Here is an 11,478-nt window from a genome sequence, read left to right on the forward strand (position 1 = left end):
GCATTTAACAAGTGTTCATTTGGAGGGAGACTGGCATGGAGATGGACCAGTGCCCCAGATTCTAGTCAGAGGGAAGGAGCCTAAGATATGGAAAGGGAACCAGGCATTGTGGTGTACACCTTCAATTCTAGTGCTTGGAAGGCAGAAGTAGGCAGACCTCTGTGAGTTCAAGGCCAGGCTAGTCTACATAAGGAGTTCCAGGAGGCTGCATAGTGAGAGACTCTCTCAAAGTTTAAAAAAAATCCAAGACCTCCCCCCCAAAAATATGAAGTTCATGCCCCAGGTCACTTATAGAGCCCTGAGATTGAGACACTAAGGCACCTGAGTACCTGAGATGCACATCCAGGCTAGTATTGTTCACATCAGACGCCCCACCTCCCCCACCTACGGTCTTAGACTACCTAGAGAACACAACACCCACCCTTCCCATTTCATCTCAGAGCTCTTCTGAATAGTGTCAGAGCTTCCTGTCATGGTTGCCCACAGTGCGGAACCCTGTGCATCCTGCATCAGGAGCAGAGACTCAGACTACACATTCTACAGTTGGTAGTGAGGTGGTGGACAGGCTGGACCTTCCTGGTTGGCTCGAGGAGAGAAGGCAGCCTGCTTTGCTTTGTCTGAGACTCTCATTCTGCAGTGCAGTCATTCTGTGCCAAATGCTTTCCTGTTGGTAATGAGCTTCTTAGCTGTTAAAGCATTTGGAGAATTTAAAAAGCATGAAATGAAAAGCTTGGGAAGAAACGATTCCTAAGGAGAGTCCGCGGTGTGCATCTCATTCCGTGAACAATTTAGTTTCCTTTTGTGAAATAGGACTAGTAGGACCGTGTGGCAAAGACGGGCAGATTTAAACAGGACAGGCTTACTCAGAAAGAAGGAGTAACCTCGGGCTAACGGTCCCTGCTGTATTCGCAGCTCAGTGTCACTTTCCAAGCCCAGCAAGGTGTCCTCCTGTGCTTCGCTGCCTGTGTGCCCCAGCCACTCCGTTGGTTGATTCTGCCTGAGTTTTCACATTGCAACTCTGCCACCCAGCACCACTGCTCTTAGGCACCTTGATATCAGAAGCAGAGATGGTGTTGCTATTAGCCGACATTCACTGAGCAGGCTCTAAGTCCAGTGCACCGCGTGCAGTGCTTGGAGCTTAGAGACACTCAAAGACATTTCTGTTCCCAGGTGAGAGGCTCAGGAGCAGACTTCTGTAAAGCACTGTTACTCGGGTCTCAGGGTCTTTCAGAGAATCCAATCAAGAGGCTCAGAAGTTTAAGCAGAAATGTATTTAGCAAAGCAAAACACGGAACTCAAGAGAGATTGGGGTAGGCTGTCCCGAAGCAGAGATGATCAGCACAGAGGGTTCTGAGTTGTGGGTTTAAAAGACATGGTTTTTAAAAGTTATTTGTTTGTTTGTTTGTTTATTTTTTATGAAAGTTTATGGGGTGGGTAGTGTAGTTATGCATGAGATGTCTCAAAATACAGATATATCAGATCTCCCTTTTAGGACATTTGCCATAAGTCTGCGGGAATGGATAAGAGATCAAAAAAAAAAAAAAAAAAAAACAGTGCAAATGATAGTAGGCTTGGGATAAGCTTTGGAGAATGCAGCTGCTTCATGAGTCCATGTGGGTGGCAGTTAACAAAGTGGCCTGGTGCTTTTTATTTTTTCTTTCTGATCTGGCCTGAGCCTGACTTCAGCTCCAGGGATGCTTAACCACAGAGGGGTGCACCCTGACCCCTCTGGAGACACAGCTACTGAAAAGGCTTGTGATAACTGTAACTCCTCCCTACCTGGCATCGGTGGGACTCACCCCTCACCCCCGCCACCCCCACCCTGCTCCTTCATCTGCAGGAGCTGCAGGAGCTGCAGGAGCTGGAGAGGAAGCTGGAGGACCAGCTGGTGCAGCAGGAAGAGGCCGAGCAGCAGCGGGTCCTGGAGAGCTGGCAGCGGTGGGCGGCCGATGGACCTGGGCTGAGCGAACCTGAGGAGATGGATCCTGAAAGGCAGGTCTCTGCCATCCTGCGGCAAGCCCTGAACAAGGGCCAGAAGCTGCTGGAGCAGCATCAGCAGAGGTAGGTGGGTGGTGCATGGTGACCTCAGGAGGAGTCTCCTGGCCCGAGTAACCCGGCCTCTCACTTTCCTGCCTTAGGTACTATTCCTGTGTTCTGCACAAGCTGCTGTTGTTGAAGTATGCCAGTTTCCCTCCTTCCTGATGTCTTCTATAATTTGTTTTTTAAAATATCATTGAGGTTTACTAACAGTGGTTTTTTTTTAACTTTTTAAAACATTTTAAAAAATCGAGTGTGTGTATATGTGCATGTCTGTGCATATATGGAGGTCGGGGGACACTTTGGGGAGTTGGTTCTCTGCTTCTACCGTGTGAGTCCTGGGGATTGAACTTGGGTCCTCAGGCTTGGTGGCAGGTGCCTTTGCCTGCTCAGCTGTCATCTCAACAGGCCCTTTTAAATTCCCCCCTCACCCCCAGGGCATGGTTTCATGGTTCTAGCTGCCCTAGACTCACTCACACTGTAGACCAGCTGGATCTGCCTGCCTCTGCCTTCTAAGCGCTGGGGTGAAAAACTTGCACCACCACATCTGGCTCCTTTTAGACTTTTTCTCAAGAAATCATAAACTTACAAGAAATTGTGAAGAGATGAGAGAGAGGCCCCACATGTTCCCACCCAGCTCCCCTGCCTGGTAGCATTTTACACCACAGTGGAGCAGCCTCAGAGCCAGGAGGTAGCTCTGGCATAGGAAGGGCTCGGTTCTGATTCCACTGAGCTGCAGAGTTCTAGACCCTGCCTCTGTGGAGCTACAATTTAGCTAGGTCCAAACCTTGTTGCTTCTTTGCTTTTTTTTTCTCTTTACAATCAACATCAGACAATTAGGTTTTGCCTGTGGCATTCAGTGCTTCTGGAGAAACGCCATTCCTTGCAGCTCTCTAACTCCCCACTGTGACTACGGTATCTTGTATGTAAAGTAGCAGATACAAACTGTATACGGCGCGCATTGGCTGGGTTTTTAGAAATACACAAATTAACTGGAGGAAACACTCCATTTGGTTTCTGGGTGAGCAGATTACAGTGATTTTGAGTTTGTTTCCTGGGTAAACAGGACATTAAAGTGCCATTTTCATTGCATGGAATTAACCAATGGAGGAGCTGAATGTCTGTCAGAAGAGGGTGAGTGCAGAGGTGTTAATTTGATCTAGGCTGGGTCTTTTTAATATCATCATCATCACCATCGCATTCTCCTGCCCACTGAAAGAATCTTCAGAAGACAGGGTTGGGTTGGAGTTGTACCTGTACAAGTGTTGGGTTGTGATAGGCAGTGGAACCATCTTCATTCAGCTTCCTGGAGCTCTGCTCCTCCGCCAGCCTCCTGTGCTCCATAAGAAGTGATCCAGGCCAGGAGGGCAGGCTAGCTCCCAGGCCAGCTCTCCCTTCCTTCCCTCCTCGCCTGTGAGTCTTTGGCCTCCCATCAGCTTTCCCTGGCCGGGCTGGACCTGTGGATTTTCTCTTCACTCCAGGGTGAGAGAGGAGTGGCAGAACGGTGCGGTGCTGGAAGATTCTCTGGAAAGCATTGAAGCTGACACCATGGCCAGCCTTTGCAGCCAGGTGAGAGGGCACATTCACATCTGTGGACATTCTCCCTTTCTGAGAACCAGCATCTTTCGGATGTCAGATGGTCCAGCCTCGGGTTCATTATCAGCTCAGGTCCAGCAGACATGACAATAATGGCAGTTGTGCTGTTGAGCCTCTTTGTCTCCAGGACAACACAAAGTCCCTTACTGCCACCACATCCTGTTTACAGTGAGGCCTGAGATGTTTGCATCTGGGTCTTTCTTGTTACACTGTAGCAGCAGTTCTTAGAACAACAACAGTCCTTTGCCACAGCAGAGCAGATAGCGTGGAGTCTCCATCTCCCCCTGTCTTTACTCTGCCCACTCATGAACTCTCTCCACACGTAGATCAGTCAGACTCTCCATACCCCTGTCTGGCTTTGCTGGACATTGAATGTTCCTCTTCCCCTCCAGGCATTACCCTATAAAATCCCAGGGAAGGCAGGGATTGATTGGCCAAGGCGCAACAATGGCCACCCTGCAAATGAGAGGAGAGTCTTTTATTGGGTTGTGGGGTCCTGGTGGCACTTTGGTTTTTTTGTTTTGCAGGGGGTGCAGTGGGGTAAGGGAGCGTATCACTCAGATTGGATTTAAACTCATGCAATCCCCTGCCTCACCTCCGGAGTGTTGGGATTATAGTCACGTGCCACCACACTGGGAAACCAGCTACTGTGTCCTAGCCAAACCTTTTGCAACAGTACTGGTAGCCTCACAGTACAGATAAGAATTTGAGGCACAAAGTAAATAAAGACATGGCCCAAGGACTTAGCATTTGGTTCAGGGATGCTGGGTACACAGCAGGGCTTTGAGGAGCACAGAGCTGGCCCGTTTTTAAGCTTGTTATTTTGGAATCATTTTGGCCTGTCAGGGTATAGAATGTCACAACATCCACCTTTTGTTCCTTGTTTCCTTGGCTTTGCCTGGGACCACATCAGATCTGGCATGCAGCTTTCTGTCCTGTTATCATAGGAGATTCCTGTAACCACCACAAAGATGCAGAACTGTCCCCCACCCCCATATGTCATTTCACAGCCGCTGCCACACTCGACATCCCCAACCCCATCACCACGGTCCATTCTCCATCTTTCTCTCATGTTCAGCTATGGCACTGCATGTATGGCACCGCGCAGCCTCCACAGGATATAGACCATTCCCCCCATCATAGCATCCTTGAGCTCAGCAGCCCTTCCTTTTTTGTTACCAAGTGACCTTTCATGTGTCAGTGGAGCGGTGGCACTAGTCATCCACCGCTGTAGGGACACTCAGCTTTTTCCAGAGCTTCCATTATCCCAAGGGCCTCCCAGAAGCAGAGCAGGGGATGGAGAGATATGCCCAACTGCAGTGATGCAGGCTGGGCCTCTTGCGCAGGGATTCTGCCTCTGCTCAAGTGAGCCAACTTGGAAGGGGTGGGTGAGCTGTTAGAGACATTATGGGTGTGAAGGCTGCTGACCAAAGACATTTTTTTGACAGCCTTGTGAGTTCGGAATGTTTCCAGGCTGAGCCACTGAAATATTTATCACCCCAGGACAATGAAAACCTTGAGAATGTCATGAATTAGATATTGCTGCACAGCATGTCGAGAGGGAACCAGGGCTTGTGTTCTTCCCTTCTTGTGTTTCCCCCTAGGGACTGAGGCTGGTGTCATACCTCTCAAGGATGACAATGGTACCAGGCAGCACACTACTGCGACTCCTGAGTGTGGTGCTTCCAGCGGCTTCACAGCCTCAGCTACTGGCCCTGCTGGACGCAGTCAGTGAGAAGCACTCCGACCACACAGCTGAGAATGAGAGCAGTGGTGAGCAGGCTCAGGCAGAGCAGAGCAAGAGGAGGTGAGCTTCCGGTGTGGGTGGGAATGATGGGGCAGGGGTGAGGGTGGGTGCTGCCTTGAAAGTCAGGTTTGACCTTCCTAAGATCCAGAGAAAAAGAGTGTCTGTCATACATGGATATTTCTAGCTGGCCCTGCTGCTCAGAGCTCAAGTACTAGTAGATCTGAGTAGTTGGTCCGGTGCTTTAGATTTTTATGACAAACTTCCAGGTTTCGGAACATACATTTCTCTAGAGCCATCAGAATATTTAGTATTCATGCCATTAAGAAAAATTTAAAAGTGCATAGAGAGAAAAAGAAGAAAGTATTCATGGTTTCCCTGATTGGAAAAAATATCTGTTATCATTTGATTATATTTCTTCCCTTGCAGCATGCTTATCTGGCAAGTTTTGTGACTATGTGTATGCACATGTGTGTTCTGGTATCCTTTGAGGTGTGTTTTTCCATGTACTTGCATGTATGCGTGTATAGTTTGTCTATATTAGTGTGAACAGGCTGTTGTTCATCGGTGTACAATGGGGTTATGTTCAGATTAGCAGAATATGAACAGAAGGAATCTCCAGTGGGTAGTGTGGCTAGCATGTCCAGTGTCTAGGCCCAGCTGCAGGGCTCGCTGCAGAGTATCTCCAGAGGTTGATAGGAAGCCCCTCCTAAAACCTGCACCCAAAAGGCGCCTGGAGAAGACTGGAGTTCAGATTTCACATTACCAGTTCTGCTGAATGTCTGCTGCTGTCCCACCTTCACAGAGTGAGTGAAGCCAGCTTAGGTCAGGGTGGACGGAATTATGCCGGGCTTCAGTGAGCATGCAGTGTGCACACACACGCTGTCTGCTTTCCAGACCTTGTAGCAGAGTGAGTTTCCTTACTCCTGCCTGCTTCTTGTGTCACTAGCTAGGCTGCATTTCCTGCTGTTTTTATGAATTTAAGCATGCCTCTCACTGAAATTTCCCTAAATGTTAGCTTTGGTGGCTTCTTCAACAGCGTGCCTTAGTGGGTGTGACTGTCTCCTGTTCTGGGATATGCAGTTGGGGTCCATACCCGCAGACCTACCCTCAAGGGCTTTTCTTTAGAGTTATGGTCTGGGTCTGAATTGAGTTAGGCAAAGCTCCTGGGAAGACAAGACTGGGAGGCGTTTTTCACAAAGTCTGAAAGCCCCGTGTCCCATCCCTGGAATGGAAAGATGTCCCAAGTGTGCCCGAGCTGGTGTCCTGAGGAACATCACTTTTCCTGACTAAAGGAGCAGTCTCTTATTAATCAATCATAGACATTGATTCAAAGGCTTAGGTTTGCAGAGGGCAAATGAAGTAGGCTGTGGTGAGAGGAGTCAGTCAGGACAGGAGTCTCAGTGGTTGGAAGAGCTGTCTTAGTGTCCATGGCTCTTGCACAGTCATCTGAATCAGACTTGGGTGAGACCAGAGGGGTGGGTGTGAGCGTGGTAAGAAGCTAGAGATGGATATAGCTGGATGACTAGGTGTGGTCAGAGGAAGACTGTGCGATCTGGAACCTGGGTATGGAAGCAATCTGAAGGCTGGTTGTGAACATGTCAGAAGGCCAGGTGTAGGTGTGGGTGGGGTCATGGCTCTTGATTCTGTAGCTCTAGTCTCTACATACTCCATTCTGAGGCCAGCTAATCTCCAAGGCTGTGAAGGGATTGGCAGGGTGGGATAGGCTCTGGAAGACTGGGATATCTGATCTGAGATGAACATGCATCTTCCCTCTTTGCCCTGGCTCCTGGTCAGGCTCTGAGGTTGAAACTGTCACTCTTGAGACCTGGGGCCTGGTCATCACATGAGTTCAGAGTCTTGGGTTTTAAGTCACAGAAGCTGGCTAGAGAGAAAAGGTGTGCAGAGGGGCATGTGGGATCCAGAAGAGATCCAGGGTCCATTGCAGGAAGGGCAGCGATCAGAGTGCCCTTTTCTGCCTAGGAGGTAATGGACTCCTAGCAGTAACTGTCCCCATGACGAGTTGAGTAGCTTAGAGCACAGTGACAACCCTCTCTGTGTCCTGTGCTGGATTGAAGCAAAGGCCCACACAACTCTTCCTCTGTCCCTCTCCTCAGCCTGGAGTTACACAGCCAGGTGGCCTCTAACACTCTGTCAGGCTACCTTCCAAGCCTCCATGTTTGCATTGCTCTACCCACAGCACACCTCCACATTCTTGAGTGTGTCCCCATGTCCATGGCACTAGGACTCTGTGGAACATAAGAGGAATTCCACCTGCATTGTGTGTGCACCCTGAGGCCAGGGGACACAGCAGTCAGCACATGCTGTCAGGACACCACCACAGAACTCTCTGCACTGCCTGCCTCCACCTGATAGATGCTGTCTGTCACCACTACCCTCCAGGCAGGGATTATCTGTGGACCAGGCCTGAGATTGACACTCAGCAAATCTCTCGGGGTTCTAGGTGGCATCCAGCAGCCACCTCAGGGATGGTGCCAGATGGGTTTTTTTGAGAATCAGATTTTATTCTTTTTTTTTTTTTTTTTAAACTGTAACCCGTTCCTTCTGCATCAGGAAACACCAAGTTTGGTGGAAGGTTTTGGACAGCAGATTCAGAGCAGATCTGGTGAGTCAAGGACTGGAGAGGATGCTCTGGGCCCGCCAGAAGAAGGAGCGGTAAGGAGCTGGGGAAGGAAGGGCCTCCGGGGCGTGGCCAAGTTGCCAGGGAGGGGATAGAAGGTGGGAAGATCTTTGCCTATGTTCTTGGTCTTGGTTTAAAAGCTGAAGACAAACCTATAGCTCTCAGTAGGAGAATGTTCTCCTAACATTTATTAGCATTTTAATTACTGTATTTATTTTAGCTAATAGCAGGTTTTAATGAGATATAATTAGAAAAAGAATAATTCCTTAGGGTTCTTCAGACTTTACTGTTTCCAAAGTTCTTTAACTTCTTGTTACCCTGAACCTTTCAGAAAGTGGAGAGGATAAAGCCTAAGGAGAGGTCTGGTGCAGAGGCCCAGGACTGAAGCTGGGGAGGGGGGTGCGGGCCACAGGCTTATGGCTGTCAAACTCATCCTCCTGTAAGTCTGAGCTCACAGGCTTGCCTCTTCCTCTAGTGCCTGTCTCTCTTGCTTGTGATTTCTGCACACCTCGATCTCAGAGGATAGGGAAAGGCAGGCCACTTCACATTGCCACAGACCACAGAACAAGGGTTTCCCGTGGTTCCAAATAAAGGGGATTAGAAAGATGTCACATTAGGTGGGACAGAGTGGCTTAAAAAGTGGTATTTTCAGTCTGGAGTAGCAACTCAGTTGGTCAGGTACCTGTCACGCATTCAGGAAGACCTGAGTTCAGATTCACCCACTCCAGTAAAATGCCTGGCATGGTGGCAAGAACCTGTAATATCAGCACTGTGCAGGCAGTGGCAAGAGGATTGCTGGAGCCCAGGCTAGCTAACCTAACCTTGGTGAGCTCTGTGATCAATGCGGGATGCTGTCTCAGAAGACAAAGTGGAGAGGTGACTGTGGACAACACCAGATGTCAACCTCTGGCCTCTACATGCATATACACGTCTGTACACATCCAGAGGAACATGCAGGCATGCCACATATATGCATACAGAAGGTAACAGCATCTAGGCACACACAAAGAAAGTAACTCGGCTGGCTTAAAAAGTATTGCCCTCTGTTTACTTGGAACTGGTGGCTGTTTAAGCCCTACCCTTCTGTAGTGTCTCAGAGCTGAAGGTCCCGAGATCCCATGCCATGGATAGCCTGCAAAGAAAAGCATGGGATCATTGGTCATAGATTGGATATCAGAATACAGCACCCAAGATATAAGAGCAGGATGTCAGGCAATAGAAGTCAACTCAAGTCCAGACCAGAAACAGCACTTGGTTGTAAGGTATTCTCCTTGCACCCATGCTGTGCTGTGCTGATGCTATAGAGTGGGTACCAGTCATGAGAGGCCTTGGTCCCAGTGTCTAGCACAGAGGCGTACACCTTAGGAAAGGCCAGTGAGCCTCGCAGGTGGTCCTTATTGATACGGCTTTTCACTACACTGCTTGGAGCCATGGGAGCATCCTGTGGCTTTAAGGTTCCATGTGGCTCACCGGGAAGAGTTATAACAGCAATAGTAGCAGCCAGGGCTCCAGGGACAGGACCTACCAGACCTATCATAGGGGAGTTCCTAGTCCTTCAACATTCTGTCTCAGATGTACTCTACCCAAATTCTCACTGCTTCCAGGGTGAGGTCTGTAGGATGGGGTTGTAAGTGTTTATCAGGGAGCTGTAGTTCCTGTAACAGGGAGTTCCAGAGGGAACGCTGCTATTTCCATATTGTAAATATTCCTAAGCAACAGGCTTACACTGTTCCGTGGGCTCACAAGACTTCTGAACCTTTCAGCTACGAGCTGGTGAAGGTGGCCAGCAGTTTCATCTTCTGAAATTATGCTGAAGTCACAACCAGTGGCCAGAGAGGAGACAAAAATGTAAATTGTGCTTAGGGCTGGAGAGTTGGCTCAGTAGTTAAAAGTGCTCGGTGCTTGTGGTGGTTTGAATGAGAATGGGCCCAAGGGCTCATATATTTGAATTCTCACTCACTGGGAGTGGCAGTATTGGAAAGGATTAGAAAGGTGTGGCCTTGTTGGGAGAAATGTGTCACTGAGGGGTGGACTTTAAGGTTTATAAAGCCCAGGCCAGGCCCAGTTTCTTGGCCTGAAGATTACCATGTAGCGTTCAGGCACCAAGCATGTCAGCAAACCTGCCATGGTAATAATAGTCTAAACTTTTGAAACTGTAAGCAAGCCCCCAGGTAACTTCTTTCTTTTATAATGACTGTCTTGGTCATGGTGTCACTTCACAGCAAGAGAACAGTGACTACATCGTTGCTCTTGACAGGACTGGAATTTGGTTCCCAGAACCCACATCGAGCAGCTCTCAGCAGCCTGTAACTCCAGCCCCAGGGGATCCATTGCCATTTTCCAGCCTACATGGGCAGTACACATACACAGAAGCACACACACACACACACACACACACAAATAAAATGACACTTATTTGGGTTCTCCCGGGGAAATGTCAGAATACTGGGGAGGGTCAGAATCGGCCCAGAATGCAGAACCTGATCTTCCTTTTCTCTCTGCAGCATATTGAAGAAGATATATGTTCCCGTCCAGGAGAGGGTGATGTTTCCTGGGAAAGGAAGCTGGCCACACCTGTCCCTAGAACCCATTGGAGAACTGGCTCCCATCCCCATCACTGGGGCAGACGCTATGGACATATTAAACACGGGAGAAAAGATCTTTGTATTCAGAAGCCCAAGGGAGCCCGAGATCTCTTTGCGTGTTCCTCCCAGGAGGAAAAAGAATTTCCTGAATGCCAAGAAGGCCAACAGGGCCTTGGGCTTGGACTGACCCAGGGGGAAGCACCAGGGGCTGTCTCAAGACAGGTGCATCTTTCCTCCAGCCCACGTGGGTTGGTCTGTCCGTCTATATCATACAGCTTGCAGTATACATATGCTTGCAGCCTTGACACAGTGCCACGCAAGTTGGCCCTCCGGTGTTCAGGTCCAGTCTCTTTTGTGCCACAGGACACAAACATACCTTCCTTCTAAGTCCGTATTACCATGATCTAGAGGGAACCCACCTTACCCCACCTTCCTCACACAGACCACTGGCTGTGGCTGGGATGGGTCCCCACCCCACCCAGTTTATGTGAGGAAGGTGCAGCTCTCTATTCTTACAATGTGTGTTACATGCTCTGTTTTTCCATAAAGGGAACTTTAAAAATGTATGTATAAGAGTGGACCTCATTTTTTTGCTTTATGTGGGACAATTTGTGGTTGCTTTCATCTGTGCTTTGGCTCCCCACGGTGGCTCCTACAGAAAGACCCAGCCCTTGAGTTGCCAGGTCAAGGTGAGATTATTTTTCTCATTTTGCAGTGAGGATATTCAGGAGACGTAGGGCCCTAACGCTGGTAAGTAGTGAATCAATGGCTTATGGTCTGTGGCCCAAGCCTTGGTCCGTGTTCTCTGGGTCTCAGTCAATGGACATGTTCAGGGCTCCATCTCTGCAGATATTGGGAAGCCATCTCCAGCCTTC

General features: G+C 49.1%; 1 protein-coding gene across 2 annotated transcripts in view; it reads left to right on the forward strand.

Annotated features, from left to right (window-relative positions):
- Positions 1-11,169, forward strand: part of Evc2 (EvC ciliary complex subunit 2) — an 86,578-nt gene extending 75,409 nt beyond the window's left edge. Inside the window, exons 16-20 of one of the 2 annotated variants that reach the window (NM_145920.3) lie at positions 1,841-2,061; positions 3,519-3,606; positions 5,238-5,440; positions 7,952-8,053; positions 10,523-11,168. In NM_145920.3, the coding sequence (NP_666032.1) occupies positions 1,841-2,061; positions 3,519-3,606; positions 5,238-5,440; positions 7,952-8,053; positions 10,523-10,790 (882 nt within the window). In that variant the 3' untranslated portion in view covers positions 10,791-11,168. Of the gene's footprint in view, positions 1-1,840; positions 2,062-3,518; positions 3,607-5,237; positions 5,441-7,951; positions 8,054-10,522 lie in introns of both variants that reach the window. The other variant, XM_006504082.3, reaches the window with a different exon arrangement.
- Positions 11,170-11,478: the final 309 nt, after the last annotated feature.

The sequence above is a fragment of the Mus musculus genome, chromosome 5 (assembly GCF_000001635.26).
Source record: "Mus musculus strain C57BL/6J chromosome 5, GRCm38.p6 C57BL/6J".
NCBI lineage: Eukaryota > Metazoa > Chordata > Mammalia > Rodentia > Muridae > Mus > Mus musculus.